We start from the raw sequence: 22,324 nt of genomic DNA, 5'->3' as shown, positions 1-22,324 counted from the left end.
GAAACTTCCAGTACGCTCGACATTTCTTAACCACGTTTTATACTTCAGTATATTATACATACGCTTTACCTTATATGTTCCAAAGATATTCCTATTTAATAAGAAAAAATTATAATAATACGAAGTATACAATAATAAGTACGTAACTGTATTGCTATTAATAAATGTGAGGCTTTACTTATTTCAATATCTGTTTACTATATTTTACATAGAGAGAAACCCAGACCAAACACCGCTTAGCTATACCTGAGGTGACTTGGACGGTAAACTTACAAGTGGAAATTACGGCAACTACTGGAAGATGAATGAATACATAACAAAATCAGAACGGATATCTGCACTTGGCTGTATTCATCCATAAATTATGTGATCCTCCCATCCAATACTATCATTATTATCATTATCATTATCATTATCATTGATCTGGCAATAATTCCAGATATTTCAGAAATTTTCAAATTTCAAAATTATTTTCAAATTTCAATTTTGAATTCTTAGGCAAGACAAGTCTTACCTCCATGTTTCAGTGAAAAAGACGTACATATGCTTATATTCAGCGAAGTTCATTTGTGGAAAATAAATTTAAATTTATTTTCAGATATTTTTCGGAAATGAGTATAAGTTTCCGTAGAGGTAAGGATTAATAATGGGGTGTACGGATGGACACTGCCATCGTCACATATGTAGAAGTAAGGGCCAATGAGAATACAATCAGTTAATAAATAATAATATGGATTAAATATAAAATGTATACAAGAATTATTGACAGATTTACATTTATCATTCAAACATGTGATATGATAAATGTATACTCGAATAATAAGGAGTGGTTGTGGCTGAGAATTTATAAATATAAATAATTTTTTAAGTTTTTATTAAAGGTGTAGGCGATAAGGTTCAAAGAATGTACAATGTTTGACATGATCGGTAAGGTTAATTGGCCGTTTTAGTAGTAATGCCTTAAGAATATTTAGAAAATGGGAAAATAGAATTGAATAAAAAAATAAATAAATCAAGTAATGGATATATTACACTGTTTAGTCATCCTTACACCACCATCTGTAGTTAAGTATTCATCTTACTTCAGTTTATTAAATAGTCTAGGAGCAGCACAACTGTCTAAGTAATGTTGTAGATGGAAAAATTCTTCGACACAATCTTCCTTATTTTCCAAATCATCGTAACCTGGTTGTTCCTTTTGTAATTGAACCCTTGCCGCACATTCATCGTAATGATGTTTTAGTGCTTTACCTTTTTCCGTCTGTAGACATTCTTCTTTTAGTTCGTCATATTGATCCTTAGTTTCTTCCTCGTCTTCATCTTCGTCATCATCATCATCATCTTCTTCTTCTTCACCATCATTAGTTTCCTAAATATAACAATATCACTATTAAGTAATATAGTACTGTTAGTAATGGTAAGCAAACGGTAACAAAAATAAATAGAAGTTAAATATATAACTTTTCAATCTTTCAACATACTTCGACTTCGTCTTCTGCTCTAGCGACGATTGGAACAAATTGATCCTTAATTTCTTCTATGTAGTCAACAATGGTACTCAACATATTAGTTCTTATTTAAATGTTTGTAATGTATATGCGTAATAATAATATTAGTGTATAAGGTTGAAAGTCCCTTTTGATATAGTATTTAATAATTGCGAACGCTTTAATATTTGTATCTTTGAATATTAATCCTATATATACATATATAAAAGTACCTTTATATGTAAAGTTGGTTTATATATTATTAAACCTACAAGAAACTTTTACAGTAAGTAATAGACACTTTCCATTAGTTGGGTTTATCGGATGGCGCGCATTTCTTCAAGACCAAGGGGGCGAACTGGGCTACGGAGTTTCCTGGGCAATTCGATAGGACATCACGCGATACGATGAGGGGCCGAATTCTTTGATATCATTGGTTGTTCTAACATAGTACACACATACATATATAAGTGAACTAGCACCCGAATCGATGCGATGTACTTAATAGCGTTATCTATAAATTTATTGGAATATTTATGTCGAGATTGATGTAACTGAGTAAGTATAGAGTGAACTGGGCTATACAACTCATCAATTATATAGCGTGTACCTAATTATATACTTGCGAGAGTGGTGAGAGTAATCAAGAACGTTGCTCTTACGGTTGTTCTGAAGTTCATCAATGGTTATGCTCTTGTTCAAGTTCATGTACCCTCTTCTGAAGAGAACGTATGTATACACAAGCCAGTTCAGCCGTTGTTGCTTTCGATGGTATACTTATCATTTCTTTTAGATCATCTGGTATTAGACCACATAAGTCATTAAGCGCTGAGTTCAATCTGTTACGACGCTCTTGTTCTGCTACTTTATGTACTTCCTTCTTCGTATCATCCTTCTTACCGGACTTAGATTCTGATGATCTAGAGTCTGTTCTTGTCAAACGAATAGTCGAACCGCTATCTCCATTGGTCTTTGATGGCTTTTTAGATTTTATAAGAGGTGATACCCCTACATTATTAATTCCATTTTTCCCATTCTTAGGTGATGTACCATTACTTGACAATGAATTTGATGACCTACTTCGATCAGAATTAGTCTTTTGTTTCCAAGATTCGGTAGTTTCGATACTTGTTTGTAATGGAATTTCAATCCTTTTCTGAATAATACTTCCATCTATATCAATATCATTAGAAGAAACTTGATCAGGATATGAGGCGGGTAAAATCTTACTAGCAACAGCAAATTGACTAGCAGTCAATGAGGATTCCTTAGATCCACTATCTGGTGTATCAATATTTGTCCCATTACTAGTGGATATTACTGTGGTACTACTTTCTGGTAACTTGAACACCATATCATCCCAAGAGGCGTTTGTGGGTGTCGTAGAGTTATTCCCCATGGGGGTACTACTTGCACTGTCATTATTATTACTGATGGTAGATCCATTCTTTGTCTTCAATTCTTGATAATTTCTTCTTGATCTATTGGCACTCAAGTACGGACTATTCTTTCGTACTTTAGAAGACGATCCATTAAAGGTTTGTTTAGTTGAATTACCACTTGAACTTGAGAAAGAGATGCGTTTGCTTCTAGAAGAACTAGATGTTCGTTTACTCCTCGTAGTTTTGGAACCGCTGCCACCATTAGTTATAGGCTCTTCTACAGCAGAGGCTGGTAATGTAAAATTTGTCGAAGAATATTGTTGATTATGATCGTTCACTGCAGGAGAACTTAATGGGGAGTAATGTGAAACATGAGGCGTTGTTGTTGTGGAGCCATTATTTAAGAGAGTGCCATTATTGTTTGTACCATTGTTTGTACCTATAGATTCTCGAAGATATGGAGTATTCATATTAGACACGTTGGATGAATTGGATCCGATCAATACTTGAGGATTCATGTAGGGAGTCACTTTTAAACCTATGGCAGACTGCCCTGGTGCCACTAAAGGTGATGCAGATGGAGAAAAGACCAAATCTGAATGAATATTAGAAAAATGTGAGTTTTTATTAAGAAGGGAAGCAGTAGCATCATTCTGTTTAATAGAATGATCCATTAAACCAAACCCACCATTCATTTCTGGATCAATAGATTTCCCTATATCTGGATGTTGCTGAGCATGATGTTCATGTTGACTCTCGATGGTTCCATGCATACTTTCAACACTGTTATTACTATGAGAACTAGAATGTTGTTCATGTGCATTCAATCGACTATTGTTACTGTTCTGATTATTGTTACCATTATTGAAGAACGATTCGCCAATATGATCTAAATCTAGTTGTATATCATCTGTCAGCCAGTTATGAGAATATAATTGAACGTTACTCATTGGCTCTTTTTCCGATTCCATGTATACCATATGGTTGCCACTGTGAGTATCGTTATCATGAAGATATTCATCGACTTGATCCAATATACTTTTTGAATGGTTCATGTTCATAGATTGCATATGCTGAATGAGTAACTGTAGAATGAGAAAAACTTTAAATATATCCTAAGCAAAAGATAGGAGTGCGATGGTTGTTGGATATTTGAGGAGCGATGACTAGTTTACTCAACAAATATGAACTGTCTTAAACTTTTGAAATAAGAAGGTGCAAATGGAGTGTAAAAAAGTTCAATATTTTATCTTTAATAAAAAAAAGTATAAGCTAAGTTAAAAAATTTCACCAACGTGAAATAAAAAGGAGCAATAATAATGTTAGCAATCCTGACACTTGACTAAAATAAGATGTAATAAAATAGAATAAAAAACCAAAAATTGCTGGTAGATGTGCTGTTCTATAATAATAATGATGAGAGACAAAGAGTTTCTATTAAGAAAGTAATAAAAAGTAATGATAAGTTATTGGAAGAAGAAGAAAAAGACACGAATTAGTGGAACCTCTGGAATGATAGTAATAATAATAATAATGAGTAGTATTCAACCAAAAAAGAACAACAGTAAAACCTTTCGGCAAATTAAAATTCCTATTTTTTGAAATACTATCTGTAACGATAATAATAGGATGATGATAGTACAATCAGAAGTACTAATTTAAAAAACTCACTTTGGAACTGTACTCCAAACTAAAAGTACCTGAATATTTGTATACGTGAGTTAAAGGCAGAAAATAACAGTATTGTTATTATTTCGGTGTAAATATTGTTTTATTATTTTGGGAGTTTGGTTTCTAGGAATGTATTTAAAATGAAAGGGGTGGGAAAAATCTAGTTTTCTTTTGTGCTTCTGTATAACTTCTTCTTAAACGTCTTACCTTTTATTAAAATCACACTTATTCTTAATAGTATAAAATATATGGAAATGATTGAATAATAAAACAACAAAAATAAAATAAACACTACAACACCAAACTTGGAGAGTTTCTTTATTTATTATGTTATGTTAATTTACTTTTCGTTCGGTAAATTTATGTCTCTTAGATAATACTACACACACACACATACATCAACACACAATACTTTTATTTATTCTTGTTGCATCAAAGGAGATAATAAACGAAATTTTGGGATACATACAATTTACTAGGGGAAGTCTTTAATTATTTAATTACTTAACACATGCAAATATATCTTAATCCTCCTGAGTGTCAAAGATCGTCCAATTTCTTGTTGTTCCTTTAATTAAATTTGATATCGGCATTATTTTCTCGTTTTTACTAAAAATTAAGCTTATTATGTTTATGTTTATCTAATCGTTTTGACTTCTTCCTCTTTTTGCTATCATCTATTCATCCATCATCATAAAGTGATGGATGGATGATAGTTATTATTACTGTTACCTTTACTATCGCCTCATTTTTTCTTTGTTTTTCCCAAATTTTTCTCAGTCTATCGAATTTGACCCACTTCTCCCCAGACAACGCCGCATACACCCACTCAGTTCTCAGGCATCTCGCGTAATTAGCACAGCGCGACAACAATAGCGATATTTCCTATTCGGGATGCACGCACAGAACTGGGCGTGCAATTGGGAGGGGCCCACGGGGAGCACGGCTGTAGCAGTTCTCATTTCCCCCCAAAAAGTTTCCTTTGCAGTCGTGCTGAGTGATGCGGCACGGCGCACCTCGTATATCGCGATGCTTGTGTATGTTATGTGGATTGTCACAATTATATCTTATTCAGGTAGTCGTTGGGCAGTAAATCCATGGTTCTGTCAAACGATAGGGAGGACTTTACAACAGAATAGTTCTCGAGTCACATAGTTGTAGGGCATTAGAAATATGCCTAGGGAAGTAACGGGAGCACTGCATGGACCGTCACTTTCGTATGATATCAAAATTTAAATAAGGTATTTAGTTGAAGATAGCGACGATCAACTACTTTAACTTATTAAAATGACATTATTTGTGAATATGTGTAACAAATGAATAAAGAGCCGATTAATGTGAATATATCTTGGTACAAAAGTAATTAACACGCTTCATGTTATTATATAATTATGTGACAATCACAAAGAAAAGTGAGAAACAGAGAATCTTAATAATGAAGGTGTCGCACGTTGGTGGGACACATTTAACCTAATGAGACTTTAATGTTAATTATATCGAATGAATTACTAATCCGGCTGACGTCTTCTCACGACTATCTAGCCTATTTCATTCTTTCAGTGAGATCTTTGGATTGGTCTACAGCTGGTTTAACTTTTCTCGAACAAGAGTGTAATGATGACCCTGAGTGAAGTACGCTTTTGACACTACTTTAGACTTCTAACCCTCACGGTATCTGTGGAGTTTCGAACTCCCCTCAGGTAATCACCGTTGGGCTCACATCGATATGGGGTTTCCTTGATCGTTTACCCGTCTCGGACAAATTTAATGTCATACTAGCGATTATTGACGGAGCATCTGAAATTGATGCGGACGGACACGGCGGACTTACTATTATAATAGGTTATAAAACTCCGCGGAGTTCCGTTCGAACGTTTTAACAAACCAAACCCATCTCTTTACTAGTCAACTCTGGCAACATATCACCCAAAGCCTACGTATTTAGTTGAAGTTTTCCTTCCACGCACAATCGTAGTACTGAACTAACAGGTGGAACGTATGAATAGCACCATTATGGGAATGATTCGTAGCGCTTAGGATAACTAGGTCTCAGCTTGGGTGGAAGTTCTGTCACGTTTGTTATGGTCAATTCTCTGTTTCAGTTGCAGAGGGTGAAGACTGTATTCTTGAGTTACCTGCGACTCCCACCCGAACGTATCAATCAGATTCACAGAAAGTATCTTAAACACGATGTTCATCGTCTACTACCCACTGTTAATGTACCCCCAATTCAACCTCAAGCGATTTACGACCACATTGTTAAAATACTCTCTATTTTGCGTATTTCTCTCAAGGAAAAAGCTATCGAGCTTAATTGGCGAAATTATGAAGTAGATGATTCATCATTTAATTAAATTCCACAATCTCATCATACGGCTTATTTAAATCGTTTTTTCTATAATTGTGTCTGTGACCGGCAGCTCATCGGTACTAGCCCTTTCGGAGTCGTACCTTGAGTTACAAGAATTGTATAGCTGAAACAACATATGCCTACTTTTAGAAACTTATTTGCTACGTCCGGGTTCATGACCTTTGAGATTCCTAAAAGTGGGGAAAATAGCAATAGATAGCAGTGAAAACTCAAGGTAATGTATTAAGAATGTATTCCCTCAGCTTTAATTCCAATTGAGTTGGGGTTTTCATCATAAGAAGACAATTAAATCATTAGATGTAAAATTGAGATACTAATGAAGTTCAGATTCCTTTACCCATAGGAACGTTGAAAAGTGGAATATGTCTTTAAGTTACAACATTTTCTTGGCTGCTTGGGTAATCTTTCTTTCTTTTAGTTATTCTCTCTAATATTGGCATCTAAAGAAAAGAGAATGCATAGTTTTATATGAAGTACCGGACGCATCTCTTACAAAAACTTATATATATCAAATAAGTAAGATTAAAACTACCAACCTTGACCTAAAAATCAATAAAAATGTTAATCTATCTAATTAAAGTTCTTCTTAATATATGCTGTAGTATATATTAAGAATAATGCCGGAGTTGTAACGTCTTGTTACATTTTTATAATACCATTGGATTAACGACGGCTTTTATGTGGCTTGTTAGCGTTCCATTTTCTCTTGTGGTTACCTACGGTACCACCAATCCTGCTGATGTCATCCTTAGATATAATTAGTCCATTACGAGTACTACGACCCACAGACTGGATTTTAAGACCTCTTTGTCTCTTTGTTTGTCTCTCTTTATCTTGACTCTTAATGCTTTGACCAATACGTCTTTCAATATCTTTCTTATAAGTAGCTTCAATTTTCCTGAATTGCCCCTTTTTCACTTTTGATAAGATGATACCACCGTCAGCTGCGTCTTGTTCGTATTGTTTGATACGCCCTACATGTTTCTTGATCATCCCACGTCTAATTTGCATTGGTACTTTCTCCAATTTGTTTATTTTGTTATTATGACCATTAGTTTCTGATAGTTGGCCTAATCTCATTTCTAATGTTCTCATACGTGACTTTCCGGATACCTGGTCATCTTGGTAAACAACATTTGTATCATTCATACTCTTTAATGTTAAATCCACACCACTTGTTACGTCATTGGTGCCATCACCTCCTTGTTGGTTGAACACACTCAAAAGATGTGATTCCTTAAGAAATCGTTGTAACTCAATATCGTTTTCTAGATTTTCAGCTTCATCTTCATCATCTGCCTTAGTTTTTGAACTTTTTTTATTTTGTTCTTCTAACAGCTGTTTACGTTGTTCAGCAACAGATAATTGACGTAACGTTTTTCCACTTCTAATCATTTTTTGTTCTTGTTTACTTGGCTCAATATATGTATCACTTGGTGCACTGAATTTTATCACACGTGGTCCCTTGGTTGTACTCTTTTCTTTATATACAGGTACTGGATGGTCAGTTTCTTCCTCTTCTGCATCATCTTCTTCTTCTTCGCTCTCTTCAGAAGAACTCGAATGTGTTTCATTGTCACTCTCATCGTGGTCAGATTCGCTCGAGTCAGAATTCTCAACACCTTCTTTCACCTTATCCTCAAACCCCATCGACTCTAATGATCCGAATTGAGCTTCGAATGCCTTTCTTTGTTTCTCTAATTGTTGCATGTAGTCATCGTCTTTTGTTTCACCCATCGTGAACGTATATGAATGTATTCAACTCTATGATAATGCTAAAGTTCAATATATATGTAAATATATATATCGTATGATCTCCAATTTAATCCTCCTACAAAAAGTTCAGTATATTATTATTTCTGTCTTGTATTGGTGAATGTATTAAACTGTTCAACTGTTCATGCCTTACTTTTATTCATAATTTGAGACTGAAAATTTTCATTTCTTAAGCGATGAGCATCGGCAAACTAAAAGAGGCTACACAGAGATGAATGGAAATTTTAAAAGATTTGCTTTATGACATTAGAAGAGAGTATCTTTTATATATATATGTATAAGGAAGTGAACCATTCTTATTATGAATTAACCTCATATTCTTTCTGGATCCCCAAGATGTAGCACCCAAATCTCATGTATATATATATATATTTATAATTATGCTTGTTGATAGATAAAATTGATTCATAATCAGTCTGGTAGTATTACCCCTACATTAAACTGTTTTTACCTATACTAACGTAACTAGTATAACTACTTTGAAAAGTCTCTGTTCTTATGAGATTACATATGTAGACTCAGTAAAAATTCAATGTATCCAAAATTACCATTGTGTTGATGTCTGAAATAGCATTCCAAGAAATATTATGGCTGCGACATGATTTACGAGCATAATCATATCGTGCATACATAAAACTTCAACTACATCTCAACATATGTAATAATATCAGAATATAATAATGATATTGTTCTGTTAACTGTTAGATAGTATATGTCCATGAGAAAGGCATCTTTTTCAGGATCTGCTTGTATTACTATTATATTTTCGATTCCTTTTTCTGCTTGTTTGTTTCGCTATACGAATTACAAAAGTAACTATAAAGTTAACAAAGTGGACAACGAAAAAACACCCCAAATTCAAGGTCATGTTTTTTTTTATCTATATGGCGATATTAGTTTACATATTCATTATTAAAGTATACATGGATCTCAATTAAGTCAGAAATGCCCCATAATAAACTACCAACTTTCCCAATCCCAGATGTCAGGTTTTCCAACGTATTTTATACTGCGTTGGCCAAAGAAACAAAAAGACAAAAGTTAAATGATCCTAACTTTAAAATAATTACAAAGGTGTTATTAAGAGACGTCATTCTAATGCCATTTATACAAAGTATAGTCTGGACAGGGTTTATTATATCTTTTAAACCAACTCTAAAACAGCTCGTTCAATCAACCAAATCGTTCAATACGTTTATCTACAGCTTGATAACAGGAAATGATCTTCACAAGCAGTAATGTAACTAAGGTGAGCGGGGTAACATAATCAACAATCTTTATGTTTGGATATATCGTATTTATGTGGGTAGGGTTATTGGTGAAGGGACACCAATTTCATACATGAAGTTATAGCTTGTAAATCTTTGCACGTCTACCAGAAGAACGAGAATATTGAAAGGTTTGACATTTTGATGCAGTATTTGAAGAGAACCATCTCCCTCAAAGTTTATATGTTTATTTTTTTTGTTGTTATTTTGTTTTTTCTTTTCTTTTCTTAGATCTATGGAGTACTTATTTAAAAATAAGGGTACAAAAAATTATGTCACAATTATATATAAAACCAGACTTTTATAAAAATTCTCGAATAATGAATATATAATACAAACCATTAATAATGATAGAGAGTTCGAGAATAAAATTAACACTTGATGATATTAATGAGAGCCTAGGTCCTGTATGTACGCAAGTTGATAATCCCCCAAAGATTAATACACTTTGTTACTTACGGAGTTCCACAAAAATGGATGCACCATTAACTCTACTTTTAATTGATGATCCATCCCCAATTGAGAATATAAATTCACCTTTAGTTTCTAATGCTGGACAACCTTTGTGCACTCCAAAGAGATCACTGAGAAATGATACTCTATCAGATTTAAACATTTCTGATGGAACTCGCTGATAGTATTGCACAATTTTCAAACCTAAACTTATTTTATTAGCTAATATTATATATATATAATTTTTATACTACACTCATAAATAACCTTCCAAAACAAATACCATAATGTTTCTTCATGAAATTACCCACAACAGATGTGTCTCTTTATCTGATTGCTCTCGATTCGTTTCGTTAATCTGCACCTTCTAGTTCTTCAGAATTTTCTTCAATAACATTTAAATCCATTAATTGTCTACTTCTTCGGTTAGAATTAGTATTGGAACCTGATGATAAGGAAGAATCAGAATCATTTTGGTCTTGCAGTATATCGCTGTTTTGAGTTATATTCGACGGTTCGCGACTTATAAGAGGCTCAGGTGACGTTGCCAATTGAATAATATTATTCTTGAGACTCCGAGTACTTCCATTATTGTGATTACTATTATTATCAAAAATTGAATCATCGATAATACTTTTGAAAAGAGGACCAAGGGTCTCTTTGTTTAATGAAACTCTTGTACTTGTTTTATCATCTAAAAGTTCAAGTTTCTTTAATCCTATTAGTTTGATAGTAAACACCAATAATTCTCTTTCAGAACTCATGTTTTCATCATTAATTGCTACTTCATTTAACGTAACATCTTCATCATGAGTCCTATCCAACTGAATACCTTGATCCCTGGCGTATATGCTTTCAAAGTATAAGAAAGTATCTAATAATGCATTGTAAACCTCTCCAGTCAGATAGGAATCGTGAATAGCATCGTGTAACATCTCTTTCCAGTTTGTTTCATCTTCTGGTAATTGGAGTTCAAAGCATTTGGTTGCAACTAATACGTCGATTAGAGATGATGCTAGAGATGATCTCAGGTTATGGACTATCAATTCATCAACACCATCCATGTTGTTAATTTGAACAAGAACAGATTCCATGTTTACAATTATACTTGACATATATGACAGGGCATTTTTAACGGAACTAACACTTGTTTTATTGGCACTTCTTTCGGAATCATCTGATTTCGGACCAGGCACAGCATTCGATTTTTCTAAAATATTGATCCATTTTTGTAATTCCCATGTAACAAGAATTACTGGTAATTTAAAATTAATTACATCGACGTTTTCAATACCGCCTACTTCTATCTCATATGCAAGTTTTGACATAAATTTGTCGATGAAAAGTTTCAATAAGTCCGAAGAAAATTCAATTGGATATTCTTTCCCTAATAAAATAAGTCTATTAACATATTGAGAATAAATGGAGTTTGTATACTCTCCAAAATCAGTATCACTCTGAGGATTATTCTTCTGGGTTATATATTTCTCCAATTGTAATTTAATCATCGATATTTCATTAATCCAAACTTCATCTATTTCTTTTAAATGGAATTCTTTAATATGATGAACTGTATTTGAAAAAGTTTCATATGAAGTATCTGTTGACACAGCGTGCATCAGAATTACACCGCTGAACCCTTTCAATATCATTAAGTTAATGCTCTTTATTTTCTTTTCACACCCAGAATGAACCCATTCATCGAAGTTAAACAGATTGAAAATGTTTAAAATCTGTAAAAGGATATTAGTTGAATTGGTGGATAAATTTTTTAGTAGGTTTTCCAAATGAGGTAGTACAGACATCGCGATTGAATATTTATTTTGACTTCTTCCGTTCATACCACCATCACAAAGCCCACTTAAAACTGTGACATAAAATGTAACATTCTCATTCTCGGTAGGGAATAATGGTGCTCTATCGATTCTAATTTGAGACGATTGTTCGTCGTTGTCAATATTCATCTCGTCGTTGTCGTCATCTTCGGAAACTTTAGCGATTTCTTGATAAATTTGAGTAAACTCATCGTCGTCTGAAAGAAGCCTACAAATGCTGTCAACTTGTGATCCAAAAAATGGATATAAAAACTCGGCAGCTTGAAACAATATCTGGGAACGAGAAACTAAAGATGGATCATAATTTTTGTTGTTATCCATGAAATATAAAAGTGAGCTATTAAGAATCCTTATGATGGTTCCTATTTTAATTATAACGGATGTCTTTATGGATGATATATCTTCATCCAAGGTGGTGCTACTCATGAACGTTTCATATTTCTGGTTACTAACTCGTGCTATGAATTTAGCAACTGTTGCCATCAATCTAGAATTTTTGCTACTTGATGATACTTTTGTATCTTCATTATTAAATATCAAGCTTGATATCATTAAAGTTTCAGAATCTTCTAAATAATCTAACGACGAAGCTTCGATTAGTACGTTGATTGCATTGATCGACACTTCGAGATCAATATCTATTGTAGCAATTTCCAAAATTCTACTTTTGAATCTTTCAAAAAACTGTCTAATAGCAGGATTGTCTACCATTGCAGAATGATGACTTGATTTAATAATATCTGGTAAGGACTTTAAGATCTGCAATCTAACAGTTATGGAGGAATCACTTAAGAGCCACCCAAAGTATTTCAAAAATGTGACTTTCATAAAATATTCAGGATTATTGTCAATCCAAATAGCCAAATGTGACATTGATTCTGACCGAATTGCTTCATCTACATCTTTAAATCTGTGAACGAAACACAATTTCACAATGTTATCAAGAATATTGTCAATGATGGCTTTGCTGCTTTGAATTTCCTCGACATTTTCTTCCAGTTTTTCAATTGTCTTTTTGTTGGGCCTTTTTTTCTTGTTTTCCATCTTTAATTGCTTTGTCAACTTAGCTAAATAATCTTTCTCTATGATAACAGCGTGGGCTGATAAATAATCTTGGAGTATGTATAGCGACAAAGTGGAGACATATCTGAAGCATCTTATTTTTGAAACTGAAAATGCTGATAACCATGTTAATATATCTAGTACTAATTGACCCATTTTCATTCCCCTAGAATTTTCAACGCTGTCTGCACTTTCTTGATCATCTTCTTCGTTGTAAAGAAGTTGTAGATCATCAGCTATTTCCAAGAACTTAAACATAAATTCTTCAAAATTTTGATATAAGGGTTTGAATTGAGCAATTTTTTTCTTCGATTTGCTTATTAGTAAATTGAACTCATGAATTTTTTGATTTTGAAATGATAATTGAAGTTCAGATAGTGTATCGCTTGCAGATTCGTTACTATGAATATCATGATTTTGCACATGGATCATTGCTCCACAACAATCTAGTAAGAGATTTATAAATTTTTGAATAACTTCATCTCTATTTGTTGAATATTGCTCCAATAATTCCCTAATTACTTCCTCAATAGAAATTTCATCAGATGAGGCCAAAATTGAAAATAATTCAGAATGTTCAAACTCCTTAACAATCTCTAGATAATGATCTTGTTCTTCCTTAGTTTCGTCGGAGGCCGCACTAGTGACTGTTCTTGAAGAATATGAAAGAGTTTTGCGCTTCTTATTGGCTTTTTCTTGTTGTCTTTTTATTGATATTGCCTTTCTTTTACCCTCTTCAGTTGGGAAATAGTCGTCATCTTTTGTATTATCATTATCATCTTCACTAGACTCTTCAGAATCGAACACTTCTTCATCATTCAAACCAGTATCTTCATCTTCGCGAATATAACGAATGTTATTGTTACCACTCTCATTACTTGATTCGTCATCAGATTCGTATGCTGATTTGGTTCTTGTTCTACTGTGCTTCGGTGGCATTTTTTTTTATCTTGTTTCCCTCGTTCAGTCCGAATTAGCGTGTTATATTCAATTGAATGCCAATGAACTATATTAATACAACTGATAAATCTTCTTGGTACATATTATTGTTTTTTTGAAGGTGTAGTTTGTTTATTTATTGTTTATATCTTTCTAATTAAAAACAAATAAATTTTTGGTGTAGCGACGCGTCTCGAATAATATTTTTTTGAACTTAGAATAGTATATCGAAGTGGTAAGAATCAACACATGACAATTATCTCTTTTTTAATGAGGTTATTCAATTATTTATATAATAATATATGTGTGGATATATATAAGAGTGGTTAGTGTAGGGGTACTACTAAAATTACAATCATAAAGACCAGGATTTGTAAGTTTGTGGTTCTTTAATCGATATAGCTTCAATTTCAGCTTCTGTTCTTTTCTTTAAGTCATCTTCAGTCTTCTTATCAGCAGAATCATTGTCATTTTCGACAAGTTTTATCCCAGAATCGACTTGATCGGATATTAATACGAACTTCTTGGATATATTTAGATTTGTTAACTCGCCATTCATTTCGGTAACTTGTTTACTTAACGATATTCTATCTGATATTAATTTTTCAGATTCTGTAATTAGTTTAGTCTTTTCTTTCTCCAACGTTTCTTCTAATTTAGTCAATTTATCAAATTTAGTATCTAATTTGTTTAGAGTTAATTTGACCAATTCTTGTACTACACTTTGTGTTTCTTTAATATATTTCTCTGCAGTCTTTGAAGCTGATTCAGGAATATCCTTTTCCAGAGTATCTTTATGTAAACCCTCCAATAATGCTTTGATAGTTAGATCCACAGCCTCTACCGTTGATATATGATCCTTTGTTAAACTTTCTGCTTTAGTGTCTGTTTCCTTTTTAGATTTATTCAGAGCATCATTGATATAGCTATCCTCGATTGGTAATGTTAAGAATTTTTCAACGACATCTTCAATTGATTTTTGTCCTCCAACGTGTTCTACAATCTTTTCCCATTGATCCTCATAAATTTCTATACCTTCCAACAATAACAATAGTTCTTGATCAGACCATTCTTTGCCTGGTTTCTTCTTATTGTTCTCTAATCTAATAAAATCGGATGCTTGGAAATTGGCACCAAAATGACCTTCTTGGAAACATCTTGAACATAGGTTTGCACCTTTGGCACGTAAATTGTGATAGCGAACCAATACTGCGTCGTTACCACATGTATGGCATACAAAAGTCTTTTGAATTTGTTTTGAAACCTTGTTTTTGGAGTGTAAAGCATTGAAATCATTTGATGAATCGTAAATATTAGTTCTTAATGATAAATTAACAGGGAATGGTTTAGGTCCTTTAGTTTCCGTGTTAGATTCATCGTCATCTACATCCATTTCATTAGAATCTCTCTTTACAGGTAAAGCCTCAGTGATAGCATCCGTTGGAACAAATGGTTTCAAACCTTGTGGTGTATCTAGTATAACTTGGAAGTGGCCTGTAAAACTTGGTCCTACTAAAGCTGGTTTTGATCTTGGATCAATTTGATAATTGATTATCCCCCATTTCTCTAAAAACCCATGAATCTTCATGATAGAAGCCACATCCATTGCTAGGTTTCTTCTTACAGCAGTAATTGTCAAATATTCAAATGGAGATAATCTATAAGTATTAATCATAAAATTTCTTGTTTCTCTATATGATTTTGCAGATTTATAACGAGATGAATCATCGAAGAAATCAGGTAGAGATCTCTTTTCAATTTCGTGAATGGATGAGATATCAAACCACGATGCAAATGATGGTAATACTATCGGATGAGTTTGTTTAGCTAGGAATCTGAACGCTTTGTCTTCCAATTTGTGTGCTTCATCTTCATAATTAATGGTCTTTATTTCTTCAGTAGGTGGCTCAGTAGTAGTAGGTTCAGTGGTAGCACTCTCACCCTCAGTCCCAGTGGTAGCTTCAGTATGTTCTGATGTTACGGTCTCATTAGTTTCAGTGACTTCTGCTGGGGTCTCCACCACTGAGTTGTTGTTGTTGGTATCTTCTTCAGTACTCATTGTCAGTAGTAATTCCTTGTCCTATAGTTATTCTACCTATTCCCTAATAATGTATGGTCAATTCTGATGTTCTGCAGTTTGTAACAGCAACCCCTTTATGTGAAATATCTTTCTCTCTTTAAGGTTGTCTCAGTTTTTTCTGCTTCTTCGAGTAAACTAAGTGGTAGAGGTCACCTACCGGTTAGAAAGCATGTTTTGTTTATTTCAAATCGTCTAATTTTTTTGCTTTTCTTTCTTTCGCTTTTTTTCGCTGTGAAACCACTTTTTATATAATGTTACCCGGAAGACATTTTTCAAATTTAAGTAGTGAACAAGACTACGCTTACTAAAAGTATATATAAAGCATTGGTAGTCTATCTTGGAGACTCAGCAGGTTGGTTATCGACACCTACTTATAGATGAACTGGTGTTCGAACATTTATATACTGTTCTTTAACAATTTCCCTTGCGGCGTTGCACGTCGAGAGAAATAAAATATATACCGAGACAGTCAATGGAGGAGCCAAAATATATAATCAAGAAGGTGAATGTTGTAGTATTCCGGTATATATTCGTAGGAGCAAGTGTTGCTCTTATTTTTTGGTTCGTAGATATTCTAAAAGAATGACCTTTCATTGGAAGGATAACGGAGACTTTTGGGAAAAGGAATAGTGGATATGTAAATATCTCACTAGAATTTATTTGATATATTTAAATGTTGCTCTATTCATTAATCCTCTTCTTGAATCTACATTAGGTAATATAGTATTCATAATACAAATATTGTATGTTATTATGACTCGGGTTTCAAAATAATGGTTTCTATTGAAAACACGTCAAGAACTGAAATTCTTATTTAAATTCCAATTACGCGTTGCGATGAGCTTACCGGATAATTATTAATACTGGAGATTTTAAGAATTATTGTACATTCATTCTCCCTGATTTCGTAGAAGTAGTTCATCATAATGCATTTTTGAACAGATAGTACTGTTCACCATAGGATTGGATAATTCTGTTTCTTTTGATTAGAAATTGTAAAACCCTTTGTGTTTTTTTGTTCTTTTTCCAGATGAGTAGTATTGGTAGTAGATTAACAAGGACCGCAAGAGCAAAAAATGTTCTAAACTACAAGGAAAAAGAGGAATATGATTTAAAACCAGATATTATTCCTTCTGATGATGATGATGATGAGAGATCTGGTACAACATTACTTGGGGACTCTGTAGCTCCTATTTGGTTACATGACGATGTCAAAGAAGGTTCTGACATTGAATTGGATTCTGAAAATGGTGAAGAAAATGATGATGATGAACAGATCAATACTTTGATTGATGGTAACCATGAAGGAGATGATAAAGAGGTCGAATCCTTGGAAGATCTTGATGAAGAGGATTCTCGTTTAGTTAGAGACAAATTGAAGAAATTGGATGAGTTTGTCAATCAAAGTAAAGTTTACTCTGGTATTATTGCAGATACTTTATTAAAGAGAAGTACTGAACTTATTGAGGAAAAAGAAGAAGAAAAAGAAGAAATGGTAAAGAAAATCGGGAAGAAAGAGGAAGTAAGTGACATGCCAGTTGCTAAGAAACAAAAACCAAATAAGAAAAAAAGATCTATCTTGGATTTTTTCAGGTCTGTTAAGAAAACAGATGATCAGCTAGAGGCTAAAGAAGAAACTGAAGAAAAGCTCAATTTAAATGGTTCAGACGCTTCTGTCAATGCAGAAATAAAAGAGGAACAACCTTCGTTATTAGAAAATTGCGTATTGAAACCTTATCAAATGGAAGGTTTGAATTGGCTGGTCACTTTATATGAAAATGGTCTGAATGGGATCCTAGCTGATGAAATGGGTCTAGGTAAGACGCTTCAAAGTATTGCTTTATTGGCATTTGTCTATGAAATGGACACAAAAGGTCCATTCTTAATTGCTGCTCCTCTGAGTACAGTTGATAACTGGATGAATGAATTTGAGAAATTTGCCCCATCTTTACCAGTTTTAAAATATTACCATCAAGGTGGATTTCAAGAACGTTCTAAGTTATTACATAATTTTTTTAAAAAGACAAAGGGAACCGGTATTGTGGTAACATCTTATGAAGTAATTATGAGGGACGCTGACTATATAATGTCACAAGAATGGAAATTTTTAATAGTAGATGAAGGTCATCGTTTGAAGAATATTAATTCAAAACTTATTAGAGAATTGAAAAGAATAAATACGAACAATAGATTACTATTAACTGGTACACCATTGCAAAATAATTTGGCAGAGCTTTGGTCGTTATTGAATTTTATTATGCCCGATATATTTTCAGATTTTGAAATGTTTAATAAGTGGTTCGATTTTAAAAACTTGGATTTACAAAGTAATTCTCAGAGTCTAAACAAAGTCATTAATGATGAATTGGAAAAGAATCTGATTACAAATTTGCATACAATCTTAAAACCATTTCTGTTAAGAAGATTAAAGAAGAACGTACTGATGGGTATCTTACCACCGAAAAGAGAATATATTGTCAACTGTCCAATGACGCAAATTCAAAAGAAATTTTATACAAAGGCATTGAATAGTAAATTAAAATTGACTGTTTTTAAAGAACTTGTCAAAGAATTTTTTACGATTAACCAGGACTATATTGGTCGTGTATCGAATAAATCCATCAGAGAATATATTGACTACAAATTGAACACCGAGAATGGTAATAAGATAGAAGATAATGAATATCCTAATGATATTATTAGAGGTATGGACAAACTTTATAAAGAACACCTGCATAGTGAGCTGATAAATAAAAGATTACAAAACATGATGATGCAATTGAGACAAATTGTAGATTCTACTTATCTCTTCTACTTTCCATATTTGCATCCGGAGGATTTAACATTGGATGATCTTTTGAAAACATCTGGTAAATTGCAGACTCTTCAAAAATTGGTAATACCTTTAATTAAAAGAGGGCATAAGATACTGATATTTTCTCAATTAGTCAAGATGCTAGACCTGTTGGAGGATTGGTGTGATTTGAATTCTTTAAAATGTCTCAGGATTGATGGTTCTGTTGATAACGAAACTAGAAAACAAGGTATTAAACAATTTAACACTGAAGGTGATGACCACCAGGTTTATTTGTTATCCACCAGGGCAGCCGGTCTAGGTATTAACCTTACTGCCGCAGATACCGTTGTTTTGTTTGATAGTGATTGGAATCCACAAGTTGATCTGCAAGCAATGGACCGTTGTCATAGAATAGGGCAGGATAAACCAGTCATTATATATCGATTTTGTTGTGATAATACCATTGAACATGTAATTCTTACAAGAGCATCCAACAAAAGAAAATTAGAAAGAATGGTTATTCAAATGGGTCGTTTCAATACATTAAAGAAATTGGCATTTAATGAGGGTTCATTCTTGAATCAACATACAGGTGCAAATAGATCTACGAATAAAGAGCTTGTCAAAGAACTATCGCTCTTATTGATGTCTGGAGAATCGAGTATTGGTTTTACAAAAAACAGTAAGGATGACGGCCAAATATTAAGTGCAGAAGAAATCAAAGAACTAACTGACAGGTCTGATTCGGCCTATAAAGAGAACAGGGTTGTTGATTTACCACATGCTAGGCTTTTTGAAACGGTTTCTGGGTTTTAAATATATCTTTAGTTTGCCAGTATCAGTTCGACTAATATTTCATTTAAACACATTCGTTAAAAAAGGATGTATGTAACAATATAGCATTATATAAACGTGAACATATAAAATAAGGATAAACATTGCAGTTTATATTTAATTTTTTCGTTAAATACGAGTTTTAAATTACCATGGGATACCAGTGTAAAATTCCTTTTGATTGTACATCCAAACCAAAGAAGTTGTGGAAACAACTAAAGGACCCATAAACCCAGAGTCGAGGTTGCAAGTTCTGTAGATTAGCAATTCGGAACCAAAATGAACTAAAGCAACGACATAAGAGATCATAACAATTTGGAAAATATGAGGCTCAGTTAAAAAGAAAGCACCATAAAATCTAATGACACAGGAAATAAATGTCCAAGTACCAAAGGTTCTAGCACTCAATTTGGTTGTCTCAGCTGGTTTTCTGGAGTAAACTCTACGAGTCAATTCTAAACCAGAAATATATGTTTGAACTGAATTAAAAACAGAAACAATGGAAATGAATAATAACCATTTTGGTAAGTAGCCAGGTGGCATGGTTTTTAGTGTGTTCTCGGTACACTCTACGACATCGTTGAAGGATAACATTTTAAATTGAATTGAATTGGATTGAATAGCCTAGTTTCCTATGATCTCACCTCAAATAACTTAATATAAAATGCATTAAATTGTTAAAAAAAATATAATGGAATAAAAAGAGGAATTGAAAAATGATTTGCTAATCACATTGTGCCTTTCTTATATACCAAAGATTTTAAGGGCCGACCCTAACTATTTTCTTCCCAGTTCACCATATCATATATCGGGTCAAAGAAGTTCGCACATCAATAATGGCATATGCTCGTATAATATATATCATCTTCGGAGAGTCGTTCTTAAGCGAGGTCACTCCGCGAGATTTCTCTGAAACTTTGATGAAATAAGCAAACTAAAGAAGGAGATGCTCAGTTTGTTTTGTAAAATTTATCATACGGAATCGTGAGCATAAATCTAAATCACCAATAACCAGAAGGGCAGCCAGTATGTACTTCCCCATTTTATGTATAGTTTCAGAGTCGTTAAGTACAGTTTTCTCATTACCAGGAACGTAACGAACCTCGGACCAACTAATCATATCTACTGCATCAAGCATCGAGTAAAGTGCATATTTTACATTTCGTGACCAATGTATATCGCTTTTTAGAGATCGGATCCGACTAATAAAGAAGGAAGGTATACATTCGGTACGCTTTTCAAATATTAAGAGATAAGCTGGTTTGTTAAACTTTGAAGAAGTACTTTTTTTAGTTTTCAGTATATTAATTGCTAGAATATGGCATATACTCTCTATTAGAAGTAAAAAATCATGAATGTCTCTGTGTATTTCTTTCCATTCTGTGATCACAATGGAGTTCTTGCTACACATACTCAGTTTAAGGTTTATGATCGTAGCAATGATGGGTATTTGAAAAGAGCAATATGTTTGAAGAGCAGATGGATGGTCTTCTAGTTTTGATTGGGATATTTTGGAGAAAAAATGAGCTCCTTCTTGCATTCTTAATTTTGATCCAAACGGTGGTTGGGAATCTGAGGGAAATATTAATCTTGTGATGATACCAAATATCCAATAAATAGTTGGTGATGTGCCTGATGCTACTTTGGCTGACATTTCCTGGTTAAAACAAAAGTATGATATTATAATCCATTTTAGGGAACGATATAATATATAGATATCTTTAAAGTTCATTAACTCTTGAGAGTACTTTTGATCATTGTAAAGACTTAAAATTTTGACACATATATCATATCGTGGCGTGATATCTCTTGTGTGTGCTGCTTTGCATAAACTACTTGCAATATTCTTAAGTTCGATGAAATCGTTGGTCGAAAAATTGATAACTTTTCCATTATTTAGCATTTGAAATTTGTATCCTAAAGAAATATTCTTCCAAAACGTTGTTCTTTTAACAAAAAGTGGTTGCAAGACTTTTGGAATTTTTATTGGACAATCTTCGAAATTTATTAAACCCACGGCAAAGTCATTGCTATTGACGACAGTTAGCTCATGCCATAGGATAGGGTTTCTTTGTTTAATTATGGCCAAACACTATTATCTAATTTGTTAGTTTCAGTATTTCTAAAAATTAAAATTAATTGTTATTCAAAGTCATACCAAAATCCAGTCCTCACTATTGAACGACATGTTACTGTGTGTTTTTGTATTATTGTTTTTATTTACTAGTTGATATGAATAGGGCTTTCCCATTTTTATATAATTATTCTATTTTAAAAAACCTTTCTAGCCGCCAAGGTATATTAACTATGGAAAAATACAATTATGGAGTAAGATGAACCAATAATCCGGATATATATATAAATAATTT

At 33.1% G+C, this 22,324-nt stretch overlaps 9 protein-coding genes across 9 annotated transcripts; 2 read left to right on the top strand and 7 right to left on the bottom strand.

Annotated features, from left to right (window-relative positions):
* Window positions 1–1,078: 1,078 nt before the first annotated feature.
* On the bottom strand, window positions 1,079–1,565 carry QCR6 (ubiquinol--cytochrome-c reductase subunit 6; the record flags this gene model as incomplete). Its single annotated transcript, XM_041549957.1, has 2 exons — window positions 1,079–1,369; window positions 1,482–1,565. 2 exons carry the CDS (start codon window positions 1,563–1,565, stop codon window positions 1,079–1,081), a joined length of 375 nt encoding a protein of 124 aa, XP_041405891.1.
* A 601-nt stretch (window positions 1,566–2,166) lies between these two features.
* PHO4 (phosphate-sensing transcription factor PHO4) lies at window positions 2,167–3,939 on the bottom strand (the record flags this gene model as incomplete). Its single annotated transcript, XM_041549956.1, has 1 exon — window positions 2,167–3,939. The coding sequence occupies one exon, from the start codon at window positions 3,937–3,939 to the stop codon at window positions 2,167–2,169; it is 1,773 nt and encodes a 590-aa protein (XP_041405890.1).
* A 3,635-nt stretch (window positions 3,940–7,574) lies between these two features.
* Window positions 7,575–8,648, bottom strand: FAF1 (Faf1p; the record flags this gene model as incomplete). Its single annotated transcript, XM_041549955.1, has 1 exon — window positions 7,575–8,648. One exon carries the CDS (start codon window positions 8,646–8,648, stop codon window positions 7,575–7,577), a length of 1,074 nt encoding a protein of 357 aa, XP_041405889.1.
* A 984-nt stretch (window positions 8,649–9,632) lies between these two features.
* On the top strand, window positions 9,633–9,926 carry KABA2_03S11198 (uncharacterized protein; the record flags this gene model as incomplete). Its single annotated transcript, XM_041549954.1, has 1 exon — window positions 9,633–9,926. The coding sequence occupies one exon, from the start codon at window positions 9,633–9,635 to the stop codon at window positions 9,924–9,926; it is 294 nt and encodes a 97-aa protein (XP_041405888.1).
* Window positions 9,927–10,761: 835 nt separating this feature from the next.
* Window positions 10,762–14,244, bottom strand: IRR1 (Irr1p; the record flags this gene model as incomplete). Its single annotated transcript, XM_041549953.1, has 1 exon — window positions 10,762–14,244. One exon carries the CDS (start codon window positions 14,242–14,244, stop codon window positions 10,762–10,764), a length of 3,483 nt encoding a protein of 1,160 aa, XP_041405887.1.
* A 355-nt stretch (window positions 14,245–14,599) lies between these two features.
* RSC8 (Rsc8p) lies at window positions 14,600–16,303 on the bottom strand (the record flags this gene model as incomplete). Its single annotated transcript, XM_041549952.1, has 1 exon — window positions 14,600–16,303. One exon carries the CDS (start codon window positions 16,301–16,303, stop codon window positions 14,600–14,602), a length of 1,704 nt encoding a protein of 567 aa, XP_041405886.1.
* Window positions 16,304–17,354: 1,051 nt separating this feature from the next.
* Window positions 17,355–19,937, top strand: IRC5 (putative ATPase; the record flags this gene model as incomplete). Its single annotated transcript, XM_041549951.1, has 1 exon — window positions 17,355–19,937. One exon carries the CDS (start codon window positions 17,355–17,357, stop codon window positions 19,935–19,937), a length of 2,583 nt encoding a protein of 860 aa, XP_041405885.1.
* A 165-nt stretch (window positions 19,938–20,102) lies between these two features.
* On the bottom strand, window positions 20,103–20,549 carry ERG28 (Erg28p; the record flags this gene model as incomplete). The annotated part of the gene is made up of 1 exon (XM_041549950.1): window positions 20,103–20,549. One exon carries the CDS (start codon window positions 20,547–20,549, stop codon window positions 20,103–20,105), a length of 447 nt encoding a protein of 148 aa, XP_041405884.1.
* Window positions 20,550–20,889: 340 nt separating this feature from the next.
* On the bottom strand, window positions 20,890–22,206 carry MEI4 (Mei4p; the record flags this gene model as incomplete). Its single annotated transcript, XM_041549949.1, has 2 exons — window positions 20,890–22,047; window positions 22,114–22,206. The coding sequence occupies 2 exons, from the start codon at window positions 22,204–22,206 to the stop codon at window positions 20,890–20,892; spliced, it is 1,251 nt and encodes a 416-aa protein (XP_041405883.1).
* Between the last annotated feature and the right edge of the window lie 118 nt (window positions 22,207–22,324).

The sequence above is a fragment of the Maudiozyma barnettii genome (genome assembly GCF_903064755.1).
Source record: "Maudiozyma barnettii strain CLIB 1767 genome assembly, contig: KABA2_03, whole genome shotgun sequence".
Lineage (NCBI taxonomy): Eukaryota > Fungi > Ascomycota > Saccharomycetes > Saccharomycetales > Saccharomycetaceae > Maudiozyma > Maudiozyma barnettii.
The sequence above is the reverse complement of the archived record's forward strand: the minus strand, read 5'-3'. Positions and strand labels throughout refer to the sequence as shown.